This window comes from Camelina sativa, chromosome 9 (genome assembly GCF_030686135.1).
Source record: "Camelina sativa cultivar CO46 ecotype springtype chromosome 9, ASM3068613v1".
NCBI classification, from domain to species: domain Eukaryota; kingdom Viridiplantae; phylum Streptophyta; class Magnoliopsida; order Brassicales; family Brassicaceae; genus Camelina; species Camelina sativa.
The window spans coordinates 23,613,914-23,638,407 of NC_141888.1; the positions used below are offsets into that span (position 1 = coordinate 23,613,914).

General features: G+C 34.2%; 4 protein-coding genes and 1 long non-coding RNA gene across 7 annotated transcripts in view; 4 read left to right on the top strand and 1 right to left on the bottom strand.

Annotated features, from left to right (window-relative positions):
* Positions 1–3,920, top strand: part of LOC147938614 (11-beta-hydroxysteroid dehydrogenase-like 2) — a 39,996-nt gene extending 36,076 nt beyond the window's left edge. The window contains exons 2-6 of one of the 2 annotated variants that reach the window (XM_087467567.1): positions 2,601–2,793; positions 2,900–2,985; positions 3,264–3,395; positions 3,489–3,615; positions 3,712–3,920. In XM_087467567.1, the coding sequence (XP_087323693.1) occupies positions 2,601–2,793; positions 2,900–2,985; positions 3,264–3,395; positions 3,489–3,615; positions 3,712–3,920 (747 nt within the window). The remainder of the gene's footprint in view (positions 1–2,600; positions 2,794–2,899; positions 2,986–3,263; positions 3,396–3,488; positions 3,616–3,711) is intronic. The other variant, XM_087467568.1, reaches the window with a different exon arrangement.
* Positions 3,921–4,876: 956 nt separating this feature from the next.
* On the top strand, positions 4,877–7,128 carry LOC147938618 (11-beta-hydroxysteroid dehydrogenase-like 3). 2 transcript variants are annotated; one of them, XM_087467565.1, is made up of 6 exons: positions 4,877–5,178; positions 5,843–6,035; positions 6,178–6,263; positions 6,387–6,518; positions 6,604–6,732; positions 6,830–7,128. In XM_087467565.1, exons 1-6 carry the CDS (start codon positions 4,996–4,998, stop codon positions 7,034–7,036), a joined length of 930 nt encoding a protein of 309 aa, XP_087323691.1. In that variant the 5' UTR covers positions 4,877–4,995; the 3' UTR covers positions 7,037–7,128. The 2 variants fall into 2 exon arrangements, with proteins under 2 accessions (XP_087323691.1, XP_087323692.1); XM_087467566.1 differs by having other exon boundaries at positions 6,689–6,732.
* Positions 7,129–7,793: 665 nt separating this feature from the next.
* Positions 7,794–9,106, bottom strand: LOC104711194 (small ribosomal subunit protein uS10y). Its single transcript, XM_010427875.3, has 4 exons — positions 8,905–9,106; positions 8,620–8,753; positions 8,258–8,371; positions 7,794–8,110 (listed from the first exon to the last, which is right to left on the bottom strand). Exons 2-4 carry the CDS (start codon positions 8,729–8,731, stop codon positions 7,968–7,970), a joined length of 369 nt encoding a protein of 122 aa, XP_010426177.1. The 5' UTR covers positions 8,732–8,753; positions 8,905–9,106; the 3' UTR covers positions 7,794–7,967.
* Positions 9,107–19,251: 10,145 nt separating this feature from the next.
* Positions 19,252–20,012, top strand: LOC104711196 (pectinesterase inhibitor 11). The gene has a single exon (XM_010427877.3). It carries the CDS (start codon positions 19,319–19,321, stop codon positions 19,922–19,924), a length of 606 nt encoding a protein of 201 aa, XP_010426179.2. The 5' UTR covers positions 19,252–19,318; the 3' UTR covers positions 19,925–20,012.
* Positions 20,013–21,471: 1,459 nt separating this feature from the next.
* On the top strand, positions 21,472–22,530 carry LOC147938619 (uncharacterized). Its single transcript, XR_015565031.1, has 2 exons — positions 21,472–21,766; positions 22,218–22,530. It is a non-coding gene; the product is annotated as an uncharacterized LOC147938619 (long non-coding RNA).
* The last annotated feature ends 1,964 nt before the right edge of the window (positions 22,531–24,494 follow it).

The window sequence follows — 24,494 nt, forward strand, 5'->3', positions numbered from 1 at the left end:
TATATATAAGAGAAGGTTTTTCTCAACTTTTGCTAAGCAGATAACACTTGGCTTGTTATATTTCTAACACATGTATTTTTTTGTTTGGACCTAATTAACTACATGTCCATTAAAAAAAAACAAATTCCTCCTTTAATCAGAAACATATGCAGTCCCAAAAATCTAGAGCCATCTTATATATTAATATGTGGTTGGTTTCATCTTGGAACTATACCAACATTAAATTAATCTATAGGTTTGAATTCTTGGGTTTAATTTCTGTATTTAAATCTATATAATTTTCACGGAGACAAGCGGAATCAAATTTAAGTAAGATGGTGGGATGGTATTATTTAATTAAATTAGTTTAAATTTAAAAAAATTGTTTACATCAAATTAAATTTTTGAGCTTACTTTCTGGAAAATTACCTAAGATTGTGAGATAGTTTTGATCTAATTCTATAATTATTTTGTTCGATTTACACTTATTATTTCAAACATCATGGTATTTATAAGTTTTCATATTAGGAATTTCAGAATAAATTATGAACATAATCAGTTACGTTTTGATTTGAAATAATACCATTATTTTATGCATTGCCTTATATCTACCCACTATTTCCTCAATTTTTATTTTTTGTTTATATTACATCTCATTTTTAGCTTATTATTTTGAAACTTGCGAATTTATGATCATACATATTTGATTTCAATCCCTTCTCTCTCTTGAAGGCTCAAACATTCTATAAAGTTTAGTTTTCTAAAAACAATCTATTACCATACAAACACATCCACTTTCAGATTATTGTGAAAAGTAAAATATTTACTTTCTATTCTATCCTCGATTCAATCTCCAACAAACAACAAAACACCGGTAACAATAGTATCGTTGTTTGGATCATCTGTTTTTTTGGAAGTTCCTAACTTTAGAAGAGATATTATCTTAGTAAGTCTTGAATATTTTTTTCCACAAATGTAAATTATTTTTACTATTGTTCATCTTTTGATGATTTATGCAATCGTTTTAAAATATTTATAAAAGAAAATAAATAATTTCATGTGTATTTGATTTTAAAAGAATTTTTATATATAATGATGTTTGGCATCGGATTCTTAGAGTAATAGTTGAAAGAAACCTTACTATATTATATCATCTAATAATAAAGTAAAGTTTTCTTTTGGAAAGCTCTAAAAGATTGTCAATTGATGCTCTCTTCTTTCACAATTGTCATTTTGTTTCTTTTAATGTTTAGTGTAACAAATTTATTCAATTGAATTTGCATAATAAAATTTTTGCTTAACAAATAATTTGATGATTAAATAGTTTAAGGATATAAGATTATAATATTTGGGTTGTATAGGATAATGTCGAGTAATAATTGGCTGTTTTATTTCCACACTTTAATATAAATAATTCACATGATCTTGATATTATATTATTAATTTCATTTTCAATCCATTTAAAATAAACTAAAATATATTTTAATAATATAATTTCTAAATAACTAAATGAGAATTGAATATATTTTTTTGATAAAGAGATAACTGTATATATTTCTGTTTAAAGAGAGAAGTGAATATATATTTAAATTAATGATTTGATTAGCTAAGATATCCGTTCATAGATCTATATATATAATATATAACTCTTGAATACATATTTTAAACAATAGACAATTTTAGTTATTAATTCACAATAATGTATTTTTATAAACCTGACATATTTTCTTATTAACTTTTCTATTTCATCTCATCAATCCCCTATTTTGTACTAACACTCATTTTTGTAACTTTCATAATATTTATAGTAATGCAATGAATGATTAATATTAGTATTTAGAAATATTACATATATAAGAAAATTTATTAATATGTAATGATTATTGCATATCTATAACTCTCACATAGTTTATGTGACTCCTATAACAATGAAATACAACCTCTGTTTTAATTTAGTTGTCGTTTTAGGTTTTCAACGAAAATGTTAGGTGAATATTCCAGTTTTATTCCTATTGTTTAAAAGTTTTGACCAATGAAATATTTATAAACTATATTAATAAAGGGTAAAACAGACAATTTAATAATTTTTTAATTTGTGTAAGATACCTTAAACGACAAGTAAAAAACCAGAGAAAGTATAAATTACATTTACCTAATTGATATAAAGATTAGTGCATTTATTATCCAATTAAATAATAAATTTTTCATATGCTCTTAACTACAATTTCTCTTATAAATAGAAAGATACACATTTTAGTATTTTACTAACCCTCATATCTCAAATCTTATATAATATTTTATTTAATTAATATTGTTTTAACTAACAATCTCCGAAATTACAAAAAAAAAAATATATCTAAAAACAATGTAAACTAAATTCATGCATAGCACGGAGGAGTGACTACTAGTATATATATTGTTTCTTGAGGCTCTAACGTGTTATGGATTGAGTTGTCTCTTTATTTATTTGATGGATTGAGTTGTCTCTTTATTTATTTGATGATAGCTAGACGACTATGCGTCGTGATATTGTTTTTTTTTTTTTTTTTTTTGTAACAATTTCGTATAGCATGATCCTATTATTGATGTTTCATTGTTTTGTTGGGTTCCAAAAACTAAAGCATGTGACACACGAATACGCAAAGAAAGGAGCATGTTTAGCTCTTGTTGCTCGAAGAAAGGATCGTCTAGAGATAGTAGCAGAAACACTACGTCAATTAGGATCTGGTGATGTCATCATCATACCTGGTGATGTTTCTAATGTTGATGACTGCAAGAAGTTTATCGATGAGACAATTCTTCATTTCGGGAAACGTACGTACTCGAATAAAAGGATTATTATCTATATTACTGTTATGATTATGAACTTCTAACTTTTTATGATTTTTTGGTCAAATTGGTAACCATTATGCTAATCAAGTGGACCACCTTATCAACAATGCTGGGATACCTCAAGCTGTTCTTTTCGAACATTTCACCCAAATTCAAGATGCTAATCATATAATGGTGAGTATCTTTCTCCATTTACAATTTTATTAATAGTCTCTATATTAAGAAAAATGCTTAGCTGTTGTTGAACATAATTTGGATTGCTTCAAACACAAGTATTAGTTTGTCCGATGTAGCACATTAGCTAAATTTCTCTTTGAAAGTATTGGTTTGCTTTTGCGATCACTCTTAAAATGTAAAATACATAAAAAAAACAATTTTTCAAAATTCTAGTTTTCTAGACAAAAACATTTCACCTCAGTTTTTATATAATTTCTGTGTAATGTATATTTAAGGATATCAACTTTTGGGGCTCAACATACATAACCTATTTTGCCATTCCTCATCTTCGAAAAAGCAAAGGAAAAATCGTTGTGATTACTTCTGCTTCGGCAAATATACCTTTGCCATCGTCAAGCGTCTATTCAGTAACTTTTTCCTTACAAAATCTTTTACATACTTCTCATATGTACAGAAATATTTTATATGATATATTGATATTTCTTTGGTATGATGTATAGGCAAGCAAAGCAGCTTTATTAAAATTCTTTGAAACGTTAAGAGTTGAGATCAGTCCGGATATCAAAATAACAATTGTGATGCCAGGATATATATCTACGGATATGACCACTCCTCGATTTATAGAAAATGGTCAGTAATAACATTTGTACAATATTTTTAGACCTTAATTATATATATGAAAATATATTTTTTATGTGTGTTAATGCTTTATATAAAATATATAGCTTGGTTCAGATTTCATCCTTTCGGAATCAGTTAGTAAATGCGCAAAAGCGATCTTCAAAGGTATTGGTAGAGGAGAGACATACATAGCAGAGCCATCTTGGATAAAATGGATTCTTTTGACACAAAATGTTTGTCCTGAAATCGTTGACTACGTAGTCAACTATTTATTTGTTCGTTATGCCAAACCTTTCTGCAAGCGTGATTGATTAGATCGATCTATCCAAGATCTCTAGTCTTCAACTATGGCTGTGTTGTCATTATGGACATGAAACTTATACTTTGTTATTACATCTAAGTCTTTTACTTTCTCTTTTTCCCTTTCTTCATATTTGTTTCAGTTTGTTTTAGAATCGAACATTTCGTATAAATAAAGGTGATTCAATTGGATATAATTGTTCTGGAATTGGTATGTATCATTATAAGATCTTTGTACATACATTTATATTAGCTTCAAAATGTGTCGCAAATTCTTTCGAGTCGACTTAAACTCGAAATCCCACTTCGTCCTACTAACGATATATTGTGTTCTCCGCGCAGTCATGTGATTATTTTTTCCATTTTTTAGTTGAGTTACAATGACAATCTCTTGTCATCCCAAAGACATTTTGACCAGTGTCAAAGTTCCACGTGTCTTTTGGTCCCCAGAGTTCGAAACATGGAGTCGATACGTCATCAACCTCGAACACGTGCATAGCTAAATATGCTACTATTGACTAATGGATTATTGCGATACATGAGCACTAATCGTAATGCTTAATTCATGAATGTCACTTTCACATGTGTTCATAAACAAAATCTCAAGTGTTGACATAAATATATTTTATGTTGTCTATTCTCAACATTAACTTTTCGAGCGGAAACTATAAGATTTTAGTAGCGCATCAAAAACATTCGTTTTACGTTGAACAAAACTCGTATGTTTCAAAAAAAATAAAAATCAGTAAAATCTCCTACGTTATATGTGAATGGAATTTAAGAAAAAAAATATTTTTGTTAACTAATATTCTATAAAATAACTAAACATTACAGTCCTAACTCCTAACAATATCAATTTATATGATTTAAGTTTTGATATACTTTCAAATCGCTCAACACTTTAAAATCTCCTAAACGTAATTAAAAGTTTAAGTAGGTAGGTGCACCAGCCAATTCCACTTGCATCTATTTCGTCTCCTTTTGTGTCTATTAAAACAGACTATTTCTGTAAAGTGAAAGTTTGAACATTTATAATACCCATAGACAAGTAGAGAGGTAGTGGTATTGGTTCTGCCAAAGAACAACATGGATATGCTTACCACCATTCTCAATCTGCTTGTTCCTCCTCTTACTATCATCTTTCTCTTCCTCTTTTATCCATTTTATCTTTTGGTCAAACTTGTGCTTTATCTTCATAAGTACCTTCGCTTCGAAAACGTAGCCGGAAAAGTAGTTCTCATCACCGGCGCTTCTTCTGGCATCGGAGAGGTTAGTTAGCTTTGAATGCTATATGGCCTTTTGTTAACATATGTTTAATTCGTTTTCTTTTATTTTTGCGTTAAGTGAGTTTCTATTTATTTTTATTGACCAATACCAAGTAATTTACGATAGTAGTCGAGAAGACATACTTTTGTAGAACTTTTGCAAAAAATTCTACATGTATACTGATTTAATTACTAATCTTTCGTAATCATGTGTGCTGTTGGATAATCATCTATTTGAACTACATGTATACGGATATATAACTATATTTTTTTTTCCTCAAAAAACATACCTTATGAACGATATATTGCTATTTATATTGCTATTTCTTATTCTATTACTCATTCAATTATATGTGTATATGTGTGTATATGTATAATAAAGAATCACACGTGAATTGTTGATTTTGTTTATGGTTTCGAGGTCCTAAATTGTCGTGGAGTCTCTTGAAATTATATGTGTACTGTCTAAAAGACATAGATCATTTATTTGATGATATATCTAGATTATCAGTAGTGAGCTGTAAATCGCTACTTGTAATAATTCTAAAGCATCATATTTATAATTCATTTACATACAGTAGATCCACATAAATTGATATGATATATATTGGTTGAGATTATTTATGTTTGTTTTGTTGGGTTGGTAAAAAAAAAAAAAAAAACTAAAGCATGTGGCATACGAGTACGCAAAAAAAGGAGCATGTTTAGCTCTTGTTGCTCGAAGAAAGGATCGTCTAGAGATAGTAGCAGAAACATCACGCCAATTAGGATCGGGAGACGTCATTATCATACCTGGTGATGTTGCTAAGGTTGAGGACTGCAAGAAGTTCATCAATGAGACGGTTCATCACTTCGGGAAACGTACGTATACTTTTGTTCCACTTTGTTACATACAAATCCAAACTAAGTTATAATTAACTTTTGATATGTATACAACATAAATAATAATGAAACTGTAGATAGATATACATATTCTTCTAATCAAGTTATCATATTTGGACAGTTGACCACCTGATCAACAATGCTGGTGTATTTCAAACTGTTCTTTTCGAAGATTTCACTCAAATTCAAGATGCTAATTCTATAATGGTAAGTTTCCTAACAAAACTTATATTGATGGTAATCCATAAATTATCAATTTCTTCAAACACAAAATCAATAATCAAACTCTATATTGACTACTTTATCTAATTTGTGTGTATACACGCTAAGGACATCAACTTTTGGGGCACAACATATATCACTTATTTTGCAATTCCTCATCTCCGAAAGAGCAAAGGAAAAATCATTGTGATTGCCTCAGGTTCAGCAAATATACCTTTGCCATTGGCAAGCATCTATTCAGTAAGATTTGATTTAAATAGCACAAACAATTTTTTTTCTTTTTTTTTTCAACTTAGTATTGATGTTACTTGGTTACTTTCGTAAGGCAAGCAAAGCAGCTTTATTAAGATTCTTTGAGACATTAAGAATAGAGCTCAGTCCAGATATCAAAATAACAATTGTTCTTCCAGGCGTTGTATCAACAGATATGACCACTCCTCACTGTTTAGAAAAGGTAAGTAAGAAAACACTTGTACATGAATCTAATACCATAATATACATGTGATATTTTATTAATTATGTCTTTTTGTTTGCTTTCTTGAAAAATATAGTATGGTTCAGATTTTCTTCTATCCGAATCAGTGAGTAGATGCGCAAAATCAATCTTCCGAGGTATTGGCAGAGGAGAGACATACATAGAGGAGCCATCTTGGATGAAATGGGTGTTTGTAATGAAAAATGTATGTCCCGAAATCGTTGACTACTTGCTCAACTATCTATTTGTTAGTTATCTCAAACCTTATTTCAAGCGTGATTGATCATACCAATCTCTAGTCTCAAGTGTTGTGTTGCAATGATTGCTATTATTCAGTAAGACGTATAATTGTTGATTCGTTTGATCTTTGGAAAACGCATTTTGTTTGATACTTTAAAAAGGTAACTTGATCGATAGAAAATCTCATTAGCTTACAATATGTCACATTAAGTGATTTTGATATACGATTGCATCTAAATTTTTTTTGACGAACGAACAACTTTGTACTGCGATACAACTGCCCGATGCAAAAACTGATTCAAAATTTGAGGATGCATCTGAATGTTGAATCTAAATGAAGAAACGAACATGACCTCATATGGATAGGTGAAGCTTGAAGTTCCTTGTTTTAAATCACCAATCATACATAATAACCAAAAATGTATGAAAGTGTGACACTCTCTGATGTAGAGTGGCCAGCTGAATCCAGAACCAAATGAAGGTAAAATAAAGATCTAATCCTACTGCTACTTAAAATACAGTCTGATCTCTGCTTCTTTATACTACCCTTATACATATCTCTCTACATCATCTACATCAGTTCAGGGATGTTGAAGATTTTGGTTCATGGAAAATGAGACCATTGGTCACAAAGTACATGCGTGATCTTGGAAGTCTCAAAATCTATTTGCACAGTACATTGTCAACAATCCTTCAACTCAAAACAATCTTAGTTCTATTTCCGTTTACCACATTGAAGATAATATTTTTACTCTTTAGTGTAACAAAATGAAATTATGTAAGAAATCAAGATCTTGAAATGGTTCATTAAGGTCTCTTAATAGATGAAGAAAATATGATAGACAAAACCACCTCAGAACTATCAAAACCCAAGAAGACATAAGGTTGCGCTAACCAGAAACAAAAAAAGTAGGACCAGAAACGATGAAATACATTCTTTCTTTCTTGAAGCGGTTTTTGGAACAAGTGTTCGTCTAAGAGTCAGCAATAGTGACCTCGACCTCGACACCAGGCTCAATTGTGATCGAAGTGATTTGCTTAACCACGTCAGGGGAGCTGAAGAGATCAATCACCCTCTTGTGAACCCTAAGTTCAAACCTGTCCCAAGTATTGGTTCCTATACAACGAAACAGCCATAAGTCAGTGTAAAGATTTCCAAAAATTAGAAAACAGCAAATAGCTCTATAGCATTTTCCTTAGAGGTAAGACCCAGCTATCATCAAGCCAATTATGTAGAAGTAGAGGTAATGATGTGAGAGTTTACCTTCACCACAAGGTGCCTTTCTGGTGGTGATCTTGAGAACCTTAGTGGGCATTCTCACTGGTCCCTTAACTCTAAGCCTCTTGTCCTTAGCTCCACGGACCAAGTCAGTGCACACTAATCAAACAAACGCATCAGAGACTAACCAATCAAACAAATGCATCAGAGAGACTATTCAGTATTAGATCCTCTTAAAGCTCTTTGAATCTTGAGCCATTTTAGGATCGATTTATCTACATTTCTAAACACTGAACAGAGAGCTTCAACCAAAAAAACGAATCTTATATACCAAAACTCAAATTCTCTAGGACTAGGAGAGATACAGAGAATCAAAGGATGCTTAAGGAAGGGTAAAAAGATGAAACCTTTCTCCAAGTTCTTGACATTCTTGGAAGAGAGAGTGATTCTGATCTTATGAATCTGCTCAAGGGGTTCCTCCAAACCAGCTTTCGTGGGCTTCATCGCTTGATACGCCATGTTTTTTTTTGTTACAATCGCTCTGCAGAACCCACAGATATATATATATAAGTGACAGATTCAATCAAGACAGAACTAAAACAAATCTCCCAACATCTTATGTTCTGCGAACCCACAAAATTAGGGATTCAGAGAGATATATAGATGAAGTAGAAGAACTATGAAATTTTTACCGTTTTGGCCGGAGAGGATTTGTTTTTGCCGTTCAATTTAATCTGCAACTGCTGCGGAGAGGCGTTGAGAGAGAAGAGAAGACCTTTATTATCTAGGGTTTTTATTTCTATGTTTTCATTTTTTTTTTTTTTCTTCCAAATGTTCTGAAACGTTGTCGTTTTGTTTCCGGACCAAAATTGTTTTGTTTGGTTTTATGAATCTAGGCCTGTCAAAACATGCTAAACCTGTTTCTGTTAGGCCCGCTCTACATTTTTTTTCTTTTTTTGTGTTTTGGTTTATACTTTATAGTACAGTTAACATCAACTCCAAAAATATCTTATTATATAAAGTTGGGTTTTGAAAGTTAGCCACTAATAAAATTTTGACATGTGTTAAATTATTAATCTCAGATTTTGACATGTGTAAAGGTTAATATTTAATAGGAAAAATTTGATTACAACAAAAATAAAATATTTTGTTTTAAAAAATATTAATAATGTAAAAAGATAATTATCAAAAATTACGGAATTTATAAAAAAATACAGAGTTTTTTTAAATAATTATAAGAATATTATATATATATATATCATGAAATTCGAAATTATATATTATTTAATTATTTTTAATTTTAAGTTATTCAAAAATACTGCTTTTAACTTTGTTTAATTGTGAATTTTTTTTAATGGAAAGGTAAATTTTTCTTATTTTCTTAAACAAAAATTTTCTCCTACTTTCTCTTTTTCAGTTAAAAACAAGTAAGATTAATATGTTGACCCAAAAAAAATTAATATATGCGTCTACTTTTCTTAATATTGTATTTTAAAATTTAGTGTAATATTTTTAGATTATTTTATTTAATTTATATTTTCATCTTTGAATTATTTGGGATTCATATATTATTGTCCTTATAATTTTCTATTGTTTCTTTAATTATGTCAAATTAATTTTCTTCTACTCAACCTTGATTAGTTGGTCAGAAACCCTTCTTTATTTTGCAAACATAATTGTTACTATTATTAATTCAATACCAAAAAGAGATAACGAGTAGAAGCTCATCAACCTAATGGATGAATAAAATAGACTAATCAAACACAAGCTTATAACAAACATAGATAGATATATTGGAAAAACATTCATCGTTGTTGATAGATCCATAGGAGCTCAAAGACTGTGTCACCCTGGTTTGTAGAAAGGTTTAAAAGAATTGATTTTGGCTACATATTTCACCAAAATGCATTTATTTTTTCGGTCAAGGGTCTTGAGAGAATTTCATGATAGGTGACCTTCCTGGAAATGATTGTCGGAACTGTGCGAGTGAGGACAAAACACAGGAAAAGATCATTTGTTGATTTGTAGGATCGGTAAACAAGTTTTTAAAGCCTCTCAGACGTAACAAATCGGTCATCGAATATGGGTGGGTCCACGAGCCAGGAATAGATGAAGGCCCCACTTAGGAAGGTGAGCACATGGACTGAGAGTGGATATGAGCTCACTGAGCAAGGTGGCGGTTGAGGCGTTACAGAGACAGAGGCCACATCATGGTGTGTCAAAGACACTTCCATAAATACATTGGGAAATTTAACATTAGTTACTATCAAAATATTTTGTGACGTTAGAAAAAAGGTTTTTTACTTTCATTGATTGTCGGAGCAAGCCATTTTGAGATAGCGAAAAGACGTGAACATGTTCTCTCCACACAGGAGGAGGGCACAGCCAAGGTTCTATCTATTGTGTAGAAGGTTGGACATAAGGTTATCTCATCAAGGAAGGATGGTGTAGGAGGTTTGACGTAAGGTTATCTCCCCAAGTGAGGAAGGCAGAGCCAAGGTTCTCTCCATGGTGGAGGAGGTTGGACGAAAGGTTTCTCCATAAGAGATGTGGGCGGAGCCGGGGCTTTCTCCATGGTGGTCATACACTATTGTGATGATACATCATTGATTAGTATATTATGTAATATATTTTTTATTAGAAATATTTTTTGAGCCAACAATTTTAGTAATTAAAAAACTATGCAGAAGTAAAAGTAAAATAGTTGGTTTAATGTGTTCATACAAACATTTTCTAGGTGGGTGAATATATTTGTAACATATAGTATATTTAGGTGTAAAAAAAATATTTTTAATGGTAACATACATAAAAGATTTGTAAATGGATATAAATCAGTGTATTATAACAAAAATAAAAATTATAAATAACGTACAACAAATTTTAATATAATTTATGAAACTTTAAACCTGCACATCAGGCGGGTCCTCATCTAGTTAAAATATATTAGTGGGATTAATTTTTGTTAATGATAGCAAACGTTTCAAAGTTGTGACACTAGAGTATTCTCGATGTTTTGGCGGTTATACGAATGAATGAGTAGGAAATGAGACGTGTTTGTGTCGTGCCAAGCAATTTATTACAAGGAAGAAGTGTAGCAGATCGAGAGGCTGCAACATGAAGCTTCAATTTTTTTTTTTTTTGTTTCCATAGCAAGTGGATCATGGCTTGAAATAAAATTTGATGAATGCGAGTTTCACATCCTAAGAAGAAAGTGAATGAGAGTAGACCTAACATCTCGATAATGATAAGGAGGACTATGTAAGGAAATGATATGCCACGATTTTGAGACAAGGACTTGAGTAAATGTTGCGACCAAGGAGATTTTATAAAATTGAAGGCTTTGTCTGTCTAATTATCAAAAAAAGTAAACGAATCCCCATCTCGAATCCAACAAAAACCCGAGCTAAAGCTCAAAACATTATCATGTTTTTAAATCCAAACTACCTTTCACATCCAAACTTAAATCCTAGAAGTTATTGGCAGGGTCGGTATGAAGTTATATTATATGATGCCTAAACCGTACCAAACAAAAAATGCTGTCCCCTATTAATAGCTAATTTTCTCTAAGAGATTAGCTTTTATTCTCTACAAAGTTTAAAATGAATTTAACCTTCTTCCTACATGAAAACGACTGACCCTTTTTTTTGATAATAAATAATAAATATAATATAATAAATAACTACAACTAGTGGTCACATACCCACTAGCCACCTAACCACATTCACAACCAACAGCGGAACAACATACTAATAAATATCCAATAAACCAATAACCAATAACCAAATAATTAATATCCAGTATTAATTCCAAACAGCATAAATCAAATAACCAGCAATCCTAACAATGCACTAAGACTCAACTCTAGCAACCTAACAATGCCAGGTAACCAATCAACCGAGTCCCTAGAACATCCTCCTCTTCATTGCCTTTGATTCCACGATCACACTTTGCCTTTACCTGCACACCACAAACAACAATTGAGATGCGTAAGTATTATCACAAATACTTAGTGAGGCAATCATCCCATCTACTGGGCTATACACACAAGCAATAAGATCTCTACATGCCACAAACAACAATCAATAAAACAAACCAGGCAATAAACCAAGCATGCAACATCCATCATAACTAGAAGAGGGGTGTCGACCGACACCAGATGGTGTCGATAGACACTGACTATCTGGTGTCGACCGACACCAAACTGGTGTCGACCGACACCCTGCCCGACACTCCCGAAAACCCTAGTTTGTGTCGACCGACACCTCCACATGGCATCGATCGACACTCGCCAAAGTCCCGAGCCGTCCTCGCGTTGGTGTCGACCGACACCCCAACTGGTGTCGACCGACACCGATGCCGAGCAGCGATTTCCCTCGATCAGAAACTCCGAATCTCGCCTCCAATCTTCTCCAATCCGCTCCATGCACTCCCAGAAGCCAAACCCAGTCCAGACAGTGACGAAATACCATAGAGAACTCAAAGAAACAACCACATAAGCACCAAATCACATAGAATCTAGAGATCTTAGCTTAGATAAGCCATGGTCATGCACTCACCTCTTTCAAGAAGATTCTGACCAACAAGAACGAATTCCCTCACTCATAGCAAGCTTCTAACACCTTCCAAGCCTTAGATCTCCCAAGAACAGCAAGGAATCTCTCAATCTCTTCCCAAAAGCTCAAGAACACTCTCTCAATTGTTTTTCTCTCAAAAACGGCGAATAACACAAAATAACACGACCCTAGGTCGTTTTCTACCTCTAAAAACTCGATTTTAGGGATTCCCTAAACCAACCACGCAAACCAGACAATTAAAATTGAACTGACCAAACCGGCCACAGCTGGTGTCGATCGATGCCTCACTAGAAGGTGTCGATCGACACCCTTACCAAATTACCAAAAATTGGTTCGCGGGTGTTACAATTCTCCCCCACCAATCTAGATTCGTCCTTGAATCTCGAACAACCATCAGTCAAGGACTCCCGTGCAACCGTCTCCACGGCCTGCACTCCTCCGACCGAGCTACAGAAGGTCACCTCTAGGCGATAGACTCACGTTCCAGGCGTCATTTGCTCTTGACTTTTTAGACTTTCCTTTACTCTTCGGCCTAAACCTTGAGTTTTTATTGGCTCCTCATCAGACCTAAGTCTGCATGCCAAAATATATAAGGAAAAGTCCAAACTCGTCTCTCGGGTTGCCACCCTACAGCACGCCCCCGGATCATTATCCGAAGTCGATATACCAACCATACTCCCGAGCCACAAAGTCTCTGAATATGGTGGTACTAGGAGAACCTAAGTCCCCCAAGTGTCACGAGCAAACGATTCTGAACACGTCTGAGTCCTATCCCTATCCAGGTTTCCTTCCCGTGGCTCGCGTAAAACATCTCAATGTCCTACCAACCACATATCCCGTCACTGGGATACCCCATGACCACACAAGGATCATATTCACGCCACAAAGGCCAAACAAAATGTCCTAAAGAGGACCGCCACCAAGGCCAAACAAATGTCCTAAAGAGGACCGCCACCAAGGCCAAACAAATGTCCTAAAGAGGACCGCCACCAAGGCACTCTGGCTAAACAGCCCGCCACAAAGGCCATCTGTCCCGAAGGACCGTCACAAAGACCATCTGTCCCGAAGGACCGTCACAAAGACACTCTGGCTAAACAGCCCGCCACAAAGGCCATCTGTCCCGAAGGACCGTCACAAAGACCATCTGTCCCAAAGGACCGTCACAAAGACACTCTGGCTAAACAGCCCGCCACAAAGGCCAAACAAATGTCCTAAAAAGGACCGCCACCAAGGCCACACAAATGTCCTAAAGAGGACCGTCACAAAGAAACTCTGGCTAAAAAGCCCGTCACAAAGACCACACACGGCTAAACAGCCCGCCACAAAGGCCACACAATGTCTAAAAAGACCGCCACACACGGGCACACTGACTCAAAAGTCCGCCATTAAGGCCACACACAAGCCCCTCCCAGGCTCTCCACCGCTAAAATGGACAAATTCTAACTCCCGTAAAACTTTCCATAATTAGCACTTTCCATTTTGGAAACTTTCCACTTTTGGGAAACTCCTGATCTTTGTGACATTCTGTTGTCTAGGCCAATCCCTGATAGCCTGAATCTTCTCCAGATCTACAGAAACTCACTCTGCAGAAACAATGTGACCCAGAGAACCCATCTCACGCTGCCAAAAGCTACACTTGCTCAACTTAGCAAACAACTACTGCTCCCGCAGCTTCTCCAGAACTGCCCTCAAATTCACTGCATACTCCTTAGGACTCTTAGAAAAGACCAGGATATCATCGACGAAAATGATGACATACACGTCCAGAAACTCTTGAAACACACTGTTCATCAATCTTATAAACGTTGTTGGTACGTTAGTCAACCCTCTTGTTTGTCCAAGAACCTCTAGTAACTTGTCTCTTAGGGAAAACTTCCACAAGATAGATTAATCCAAAATTAGCTTTCCGCTTAGCTATTCTCCACAGCAAATCATCAATACGAGCGTAATAAAACAAACAAGTACCATACGTTCGCATATTCCGATTCACTATATCAAATGCTTTGCAGACCGCCAACTTAACCTACTTGACTTGTTTCCCCCCAGCAAGCTTACCAAAACCTTAAATCTAGTAACCTTGTCCATCTCCAATGAACTTCATCTACCATCGTCGCAACGATTAGTTTATCCTGCCATGAAGGCTTCTCGTGAATCTTATGTACCTGGCAACCATGCCCTTACCGGCTCATATCTGCTGCAGCTCTCCTTCCCAGGACTCCAGCACCACCGGCCATTCAATCCTGGCACATCAGCCACACATTCTTGACCACTCCGGTCATAAAACCCTGGCCCACCGGCCAACATAATCCTAAAATCGAAGATTAAACCATCATCACTCTCGAGGTCTACATTCCGTCGTTATGTTCATACTCACGTTCTATACATTACTTGCTCTCAACTCTTCCTCTCTTAGGTCGCAACCTTTGAGCCATACCGATCTCACTCTCAGACCAGCGTCTTCGAGTTATACCGTTTCACTCTTGGACCACAATCCTTAAGATCTCGGTATCAGGGGAACTACTCATCCCCTCAGGGGAACATCATCCCCTCTGCCACTCTCGGAGCCCTCAGCCCCTCGAGCTATCGGTATTCAGGGGAATCACCATCCCCTTAGGAGCAACAATCCTTAATGACTATAAACATCTCTCGACACAGAGTACCTCATGTGGTCCGAGTATAACATTTCAATGTTACACCTGCCCACTCAACTTATAATATCCAACTGGATTAACCACCAAGCTGCAAAAATATCTGCTCTAACTGCATATATCCCCCTATCCGCCTCTCTAGGCCCGATACCCCTTGAGAATAATCTCATACCGGTCATCTACAACCGCTCCACCCTCCTAACATAAGAAGGAAAGTCCTCAACATCAGCAGCCCTCGGCTGCATCCCGCCACATGCGGTACAACTGGAGCCTGCCCTGGTACCCCTCTCGGTAACCGCTCCACCAGCACGCCAACAGATCCACCAAGCGATCATCTCGACCCTGGGCTAAACCCGCTGCAACCCCACCTCTGTGTTCCCAGCACCCCCGGCACGCTCACCGGCTAACCCCCTCTGGTCCCTCCTGATACGCTTGCGACCCTCTGACGTACCTCCTCGTGGACCTCTGGACCCCACACTCGCTGGCCTTGGGACCCGCTCGAACATGACCACGACCACGTCCCCGTCCACGACCAACAACTCAAACACCTTTAACCAATGCACTTCCAAGAACAGAGGCTAACAAGCAATCTTAACATAACACAAAAACACAAGAACACAAACTCACTGTGGAATCACACTGTAGGCTCGAAGAGGATGTTCTAGGACTCCATACCACACACAATTGACTAACTCACATAATCAATCCAGACATGCAATCCCAAACATCTACAACAGAAACCTAGTGAACCCAAAACCTAGAACCGTAAGGGCTCTGATACCAAAATGAAACGACCGACCCTTTTTTTTTGATAATAAATAATAAATATAATATAATAAATAACTACAACTAGTGGTCCCATACCCACTAGCCACTTTACCACATTCACAACCAACAGCGGAACAACATACCAATATATATCCAATAAACAAAAAACCAATAACCAAATAATTAATATCCAGTATTAATTCCAAACAGCATAAATCAAATAACCAGCAATCCTAACAATGCTCTAAGACTCAATTCTAGCAACCTAACAATGCCAGGTAACCAATCAACCGAGTCCCTAGAACATCCTCCTCTTCATTGCCTTTGATTCCACGATCACACTTTGCCTTTACCTGCACACCACAAACAACAATTGAGATGCATAAGTATTATCACAAATACTTAGTGAGGCAATCCTCCCATCTACTGGGCTATACACACAAGCAATAAGATCTCTACATGCCACAAACAACAATCAATAAAACAAACCAGGCAATAAACCAAGCATGCAACATCCATCGTAACTGGAAGAGGGGTGTCGACCGACACCAGATGGTGTCGACCGACACCCTGCCCGACACTCCCGAAAACCCTAGTTTGTGTCGACCGACACCTCCACATGGCATCGATCGACACTCGCCAAAGTCCCGAGCCGTCCTCGCGTTGGTGTCGACCGACACCCCAACTGGTGTCGACCGACACCGATGCCGAGCAGCGATTTCCCTCGATCAGAAACTCTGAATCTCGCCTCCAATCTTCTCCAATCCGCTCCATGCACTCCCAGAAGCCAAACCCAGTCCAGACAGTGACGAAATACCATAGAGAACTCAAAGAAACAACCACATAAGCACCAAATCACATAGAATCTAGAGATCTTAGCTTAGATAAGCCATGATCATGCACTTACCTCTTTCAAGAAGATTCTGACCAACAAGAACGAATTCCCTCACTCCTAGCAAGCTTCTAACACCTTTCCAGCCTTAGATCTCCCAAGAACAGCAAGGAATCTCTCAATCTCTTCCCAAAAGCTCAAGAACACTCTCTCAATTGCTTTTCTCTCAAAAACGGCGAATAACACAAAATAACACGACCCTAGGTCGTTTTCTACCTCTAAAAACTCAATTTTAGGGATTCCCTAAACCAACCACGCAAACCGGACAATTAAAATTGAACCGACCAAACGGGCCACAGCTGGTGTCGATCGATGCCTCACTAGAAGGTGTCGATCGACACTCTTACCAAATTACCAAAAATTGGTTCGCGGGTGTTACACTACATGTAATTACCTAGTTTAACATTGACATGCATGTGACAAATAACGCGATCAAACTTCCTAGTCAAAAAACATAAAAATAAAATAATGCGATCAATACTCACGACCACGTGAACATGTGGCAGTGGCCTCCACATGTACCGTTCGATTTATGTCAAATATGAAGAAACACAATTATATTATGTAGAAAACAGGTTAATAAATTGATATTTATATTGTAGTAGTCGACTTAAACAATATAAAATGAGATAGATAAAGATAAGAATTGAGTTTTTGATATATCAGTTTCGAATCTATATAGCCGGGTATCGTATGGAAGTTAGTAACCGTACCCCAGAACTATATGGATCGCATTTACGCATGACGCATCACGCCCATATAAAACAATCGTTGTATTCTCCCCATTTTGCCGTGCCTTAATTTCTGAGAACATTTCTAATACTCAAAAATGAAGTTCAGTAAGAGTATTAAATTGTCGAATAAAATGTTAAGAGTTGAGTTTTTAATACATCAACTACAAAGTGATATATGTCGGCCGTATGGTAATTTCGTGACCTAAAAAACTTATGGATCACAATTGACGCATCACGTGCATATAACTATCGTTGTCTTCTCCTAATTTGACGTGTCTTTGGTACGAAAAGCGAACCAAGAAATTTTAAGAGACGTTTAATAAAGCAACGTTAAATTGCTAATACCATGAAAAAACTTTCTTCCAATTTTTAAACGGAATGTGAAACTCCAAAATTTTGACAATTGAAAGAGAGTTTTGAGACAAGTGTGAACGATCTTAAATTTGACGATTGAAAGAGGATTGAAAGTAAGTGTGAGTTGACCCAAAAAAATGTTAAGTGTGAAACTCTATAAAATTTTGAAAAAAAAGAGCACTGAGATATCAGATAAGTGCATGTGAAACCAAGTCCCAGCTCCCAACTTCATTTATTTAATTTGTTATATATGTAGTGTGTGTATATCTAACAAATTGTGAAGAAGTTCATATCTTTGGCCGACAGTCTTTGTGAGAGCCCACCCGAAGCAATAGTTATCTTATGTAGTTTACCTTTAATTAGTCGCCAAATGAACATTATTCTTATATGTGAATTAGTTAATTGACATCGCCTCTATGATTCTATGTTACTTTATAATTTAATTTGTGCATCTTTTTGTGATTATATAATGGGATACATTAGTCGTCTAATTTGGTTACATAGCATCTATTTGGACGTGGACCAGACTAATTAGAATTGTACATATTGTTGCAATTAATTAGAATGTTTTCAGGTTCAAATCCACTCTCCACTCTCCATTTTTTCATGTACTAATTAGTCGCCCAATCCAATTTCTCTCTTTCTTGTTTAGTTGCCTGATGAACATAAAATACTTTGATATATTTAAGTAAAGGTGAAAGATATACGTACTTTGCGTGATCCCCATCCTCACATATTTGTGACTAATGATGATAATGTTATTCAGTTTCACAATACAAAAGATAAAACTGTGTTCACACCACAAGTCTATTCTGATGAAATTTTACGGAAAGGCCTAGAAATTGTTCTTTAATATTTTCATTCGCATGTTACTTTTGGTACAGAGAAAAGATATAAATATAATTGCGGTAGTACATATTCTGGTTAATTCCAACTAATAATCGACCCCAGTTGGAAAAAAATAACCGAACCAAGAGTCAAGGTCAAGCCTATTAATTATACTAATATTATAAACCCTACGAAAAACCAATCGTACACCAAAGAGTACGTACTAATAAACCTCTATAAAATCTCAAAACCCAACTCCCTTACTTCTCCACAATCAAATTATCTAAATCAAAAACACTTCAAACACAATGGCAAAACAAATATTCTACGCTCTCTTTCTAACCCTCTTATCCACGACAATGCTCACCGCGTCCTCAGCCCCCGTAGCCGCAGGAGCTTCGAAACGCGCAATAAACTTCGTACAATCCTCTTGCAAAGCCACCACATACCCAACCGTATGCGTCAACTCTCTCTCCGGTTATGCCAACTCCATCCAAACAAGCCCTCGACGTCTAGCTGAAACCGCACTCACCGTGACCGTGAGCCAGGCCCAATCCACAAAGCTCTTCGTCTCGCGCTTGGCCCGTTTCAAGGGTCTCAAGAAACGAGAGGTTCAAGCCATTAGGGACTGCCTCGAGGAGATCAATGACACCGTTGACCGTTTGACCAAGTCGATCCAAGAAATGAAGATGTGTGGTAGTGCTAAAGGTCGTGACCAGTTCTGGTTCCACATGAGCAATGCTCAGACTTGGACCAGCGCTGCTTTGACTAATGCCAACACTTGCTCCGATGGGTTCGCGGGTCGAATCATGGATGGCCGGATCAAGAACTCGGTCCGGTCCAGGATCGTGAATTTGGGTAGAGGAACTAGCAACGCCTTAGCCTTGATCAATGCCTTTGCTAAAAAATACTAAATAAATTACGACTTTTCTCTTTGTTTCTTAATTATGTAATTTGAGCTACGAATATATGTGGAAGCTTGAGGGAATCTTGATTCTTGAATTGTTTAGTGCAAATCCTTAGTTTTTCTGGATATATAACCTTTTGATTTTTGTTACGTCGTTTAATATTTTAGCGTCCAGCGATCTAAAATTGCGTATTAGCTGAGATTTCTGGCGGGTAGAGAATAATTTACGTTGATCTTTAAATTACCATTCACGTTAAAGTGAGTCGTTGACGCCGACACATTCGTTGAAGTTTGGGACGGTGTTGCGTTTTTGAGTGTAGATCTCACTCGTTGATTACTATTATACCCTTCTATATTAGAAAAATTACTCATCAACCAGACTTTCAATCATCTCACGTTCACATGTCTCTCTACTGGACCATCGCCACCATATAACGTCATCTCCGCCGCTTATTTTCTCATAACTTTTTTTTTTCTTTTCTCTTTTAATGTTAGAATCTATTTTCCCATTCGACAAACAAAAGATTTGTAGCTAAGATTGATCATAATTAAATTTCATGATGTGTTTATGAGTTTGTAGAATGTCAATGGGTTTAAATTAATATAGTCAAAATAAATTTATGTAAGAAAACTATTTATATATTATGGTAAATTTACTTCCCTTTCATTCTGGAGAGGAAAATTTATTAAAAATTGAATTTGTTTAAATTTTCAGTTTTTTTATGACTTATGATCAAATATGTTTTATCAACCAATAAAGTCATTATATCATGATTCCAGATTCATCAGAAATAACAACGACACAACATATGATGATATGAACATTTTCTTTTGACTCAGTGACTATTGGCCGGCCTATTTTTTTTTTAATTTGTTGGCTTCATATCATATATGTGGCCCGTGAGAGCCGCACAACTCTTAAAAAAACAAGACACGAAGATTAAAAAAAAAAACTTCAGTAAATATTGTGAATGGATAATAATTATTGAAAGTAAACTTAAAGCTAAGAATAAGAGATATACAATAAATTTTCACAAAAAAAAAAAAAAGAAGAGATATACAAAAAATAATGAAAGTAAATAAACTGGAACATATTAAATTCATGGCCAATCAATTTCTAGTGTTTTACAATAATGGAGAAAATAATCAAAGGTTTTAATTTATATACTGAACGAGCAAAAAAATTGGATTAGTGTAAAATAATATCCTACTAGTTACTAACCTACGGTAGACCGTGATTTTATTTGAAGTAAATTTGAAATAATTTTGTCTGTTATTTTGTTATTCATAATTTAAAAAAAAAATATCTGATTTTTTTTGCGTTACTTTTTGTTGTCATCCAAAAAAACTGTATAAAATTGGATTATATTTATGGTACTATATCAGAAAGAAATCTTAGTTGTTTAACTGAATGCATATTTCTAAATATCTTTTTTTAGCAGCAAATTTAATAACCTAATATTTTGTTTACTCTAATTCAATGGTCTTAATTACCCTTAATGATCATACCCTTTTTTGTAGTATTTATAATGGCATTCTAGTGTAATTTTTTACACTTTTAATATTACTTTTATAAACGTAATTCTCAATTAATATAGTAGGATTAACTCAGAAATAAATCTGGAAATAATTTTTTTTAAAAGAAGATCCTTTCAAATGAAATTGAATCAGTTTTGGTTGAATATGATACACTTGAATGTTGAATATATACAACTATATATATTTATATACATGTTCTGTGCAATTTTTAGAACATCTCACTTTCTTTCAAATATTGTATTATCACAGATGAAGAAATTCTTTCAAGTCTTGTTTGCCATTCTCACTATCCACATCCTTCTTATGCAAGGTTTGTATAATCATTTAGAAGGGTTGTTATTAAAGAAATCAATTACAAATTAAAAAATATCATATTATATCTTAATAGTACGAAACTATCTTATGTAAAATAAATATGTTCAAAAAATATTATTCACTATTTTTTTTTAGTTTAAAATAGAATTTTATAATAACAATTTTACTTCTTTTACATGTCAAACTGTTACCAAAACTTTATTTATATATTATATGATCTTAGTGGAAACACATGATGGAATATGTCGAGATTTATAGGAGAAAAATATGATGAAATCTCATATCAAAAAGATGTAAAATAACTGATAAACACATTAGTCAATCCAATTTTGAGTTGTACATGCTTAATCTAACTATACTTTTTATTCAAGAATAATTAATGAATCAAAGTTATATTATTTTTAAAAGTACAGAAAGACTAAGATTCTATGTTATATATATTACAGGATATGAAATACAGGATAATAAATATCAATGAATGTGATGACACATTGGCATAAGATTTTTTAAAATAAACAAGGGACATGTCCTATTTAAGAATATAAATCTGTATGTACAAGGACTTGAAAAGGAACCGGTATTTGCGAGCAATATTGGCACAATTATGGTTTGTGGACGATGGACCAACGAACGAGTCTTTAAAATAAATGATAAAAACATTTGTTATGTGTTTGTGGAACAACACAATAGTTGATAGTTCATATTATTGTCATGACCTTAAGTTTCTGACTATTATGATGTTGGCTTTCACCCTATGGATTTCACATTTTCCCACCGCTTATATGCTACTCCAATACTTTATTTCTCATTATCTAAATTATATGTTTGAGTAGTATTTTTAATTATCTAAATTGAATTTGAACGTCTAATAAGTCAAGCTTTTTGCTCACTTGGATCAGGATTCCTTTCATTCATGTTTTGAATAGACTCGCAAGCATTACTCAAGTTTTAAACCGATGTGAAACGTTGAACACTTTGTTTCATTAATCTATTTTGTGTAATATATTTCTGTTTCTCAAAAATTTGAATAACAATATATGCATAACTTTTATATATTTTGATTAATCATATATATGTATGATAATTCAAAATAATTAAAAAATAAAATCCAACAAAAATGATAGAAGAATCATAAATTTTAATCTTATAAAAATCTTGAAAATAAATTATCTTTAAAAATCTGGAGTAATTTAAAACAAGATCTCTTAAAATGAAAATTTTATTAAATTGGATTGAATTAGATACCCATGACTGTTGAATAGATATAACTATATATATATATATATAAGTAAATCGTTCTTTTTATATTTTAAAACAATTCCAATTCATTTATGGTATCTAGATGAAGAAGTATTTTCAAGTCTTGTTAACCATACTAAGTATCTACATCCTTCTTGTGCAAGGTTTGTATAAACATTCATAATTATTTTATTATATTTATAATCATTATAAAAGAAACTGATTATGATTACCATATTATTTGTTTAACATATCAATTAAATTTTCTCATATAAAATATGTATCAAAATTATTATTTTTAGTCTAAATTCTATATATTGATTTTACTTCTTTTCTGTCATATCGATACTAAAATTAAAGATATTTCCGTTTTTCACCTAACATTCTCCACTCTCTGTTATAGAGAGCAAGTGAGGTGATTACAATACATTTTTTAATGTGTTAGCTTAAGGGCAATTTGTCTTCTAACTATGAAACTATATTAGGAATATGAATTTCCAACCCAAAATAATTGACAATAAATATTGGCTCATGTCCTTTATATAATAGTGAATTCACTTCAATATGGTATTCGTGTTAGGGAGAGGTCTGGGGTTGATGGGGTTTTCTAGATTAATACTACTAAAAGTGCTATTATGTCGAAAGACCGTGTGGATGAAAATGTCATGTCAACTATATGTGAAAATATAATTAGTATAAAAGCATATTGACCACTTCATGCATTGCCTATTAGTATTGAGTTAAAACTTATAATCTAACTCGTATACATTTTTAAAAACATAATCAATGAAGCAAAGATAATATATTTGATTTATAAAAACAGAATATTGAGATTCTATATTTTTTTATGTTACAGTAATAGGAGCGTCACTGAATGACACAACATATTGTTATAAAATCTTTTCAAATAAAGAATTGACATGTTCTATCGAAGAGTGTAAATCTGTGTGTACTAAGACGTGGAAAGGAGTTGGTATTTGCGAGAAAGTAAGCGCAAAAGGAGACATGAAGTGCTACTGCCTATATAATTGTCCTAGAAGACCAGTGCCTTAGCAATATATTATATAGGATCGGAGCAAATGTGGTCTCGTAGACCTAATGAATACACCTACCTTTATCATTGTCGTTAAATTTATTATTATTCAAAATAAAACTCAAAATAGTAATGCATTATAATAAAATGATCCATGCTAGTGTGAGTGTCATTAACAAATTATAAGTGTAAAGTCTCCACCAATTTCAAAGCCGAAATCGGACTTCATATGTTGCTTATGGTTTGATGATATTCTTAGAGTCTTGAAGGGTTTATTTACAGTTTTTGCGTTAATAATCCATTCCAATGTTTAGATATGTCAAAATAGTTCCAAATTTGGGAGTCAACTCAACCAAACCCAAACCAAGAACTTATTGAGTTATGAATTTGGGTTTTAATGAGTTAACAGAACAAAAAGGTTGATGATTTTAATGAGTTTGGTTAAAAAGAA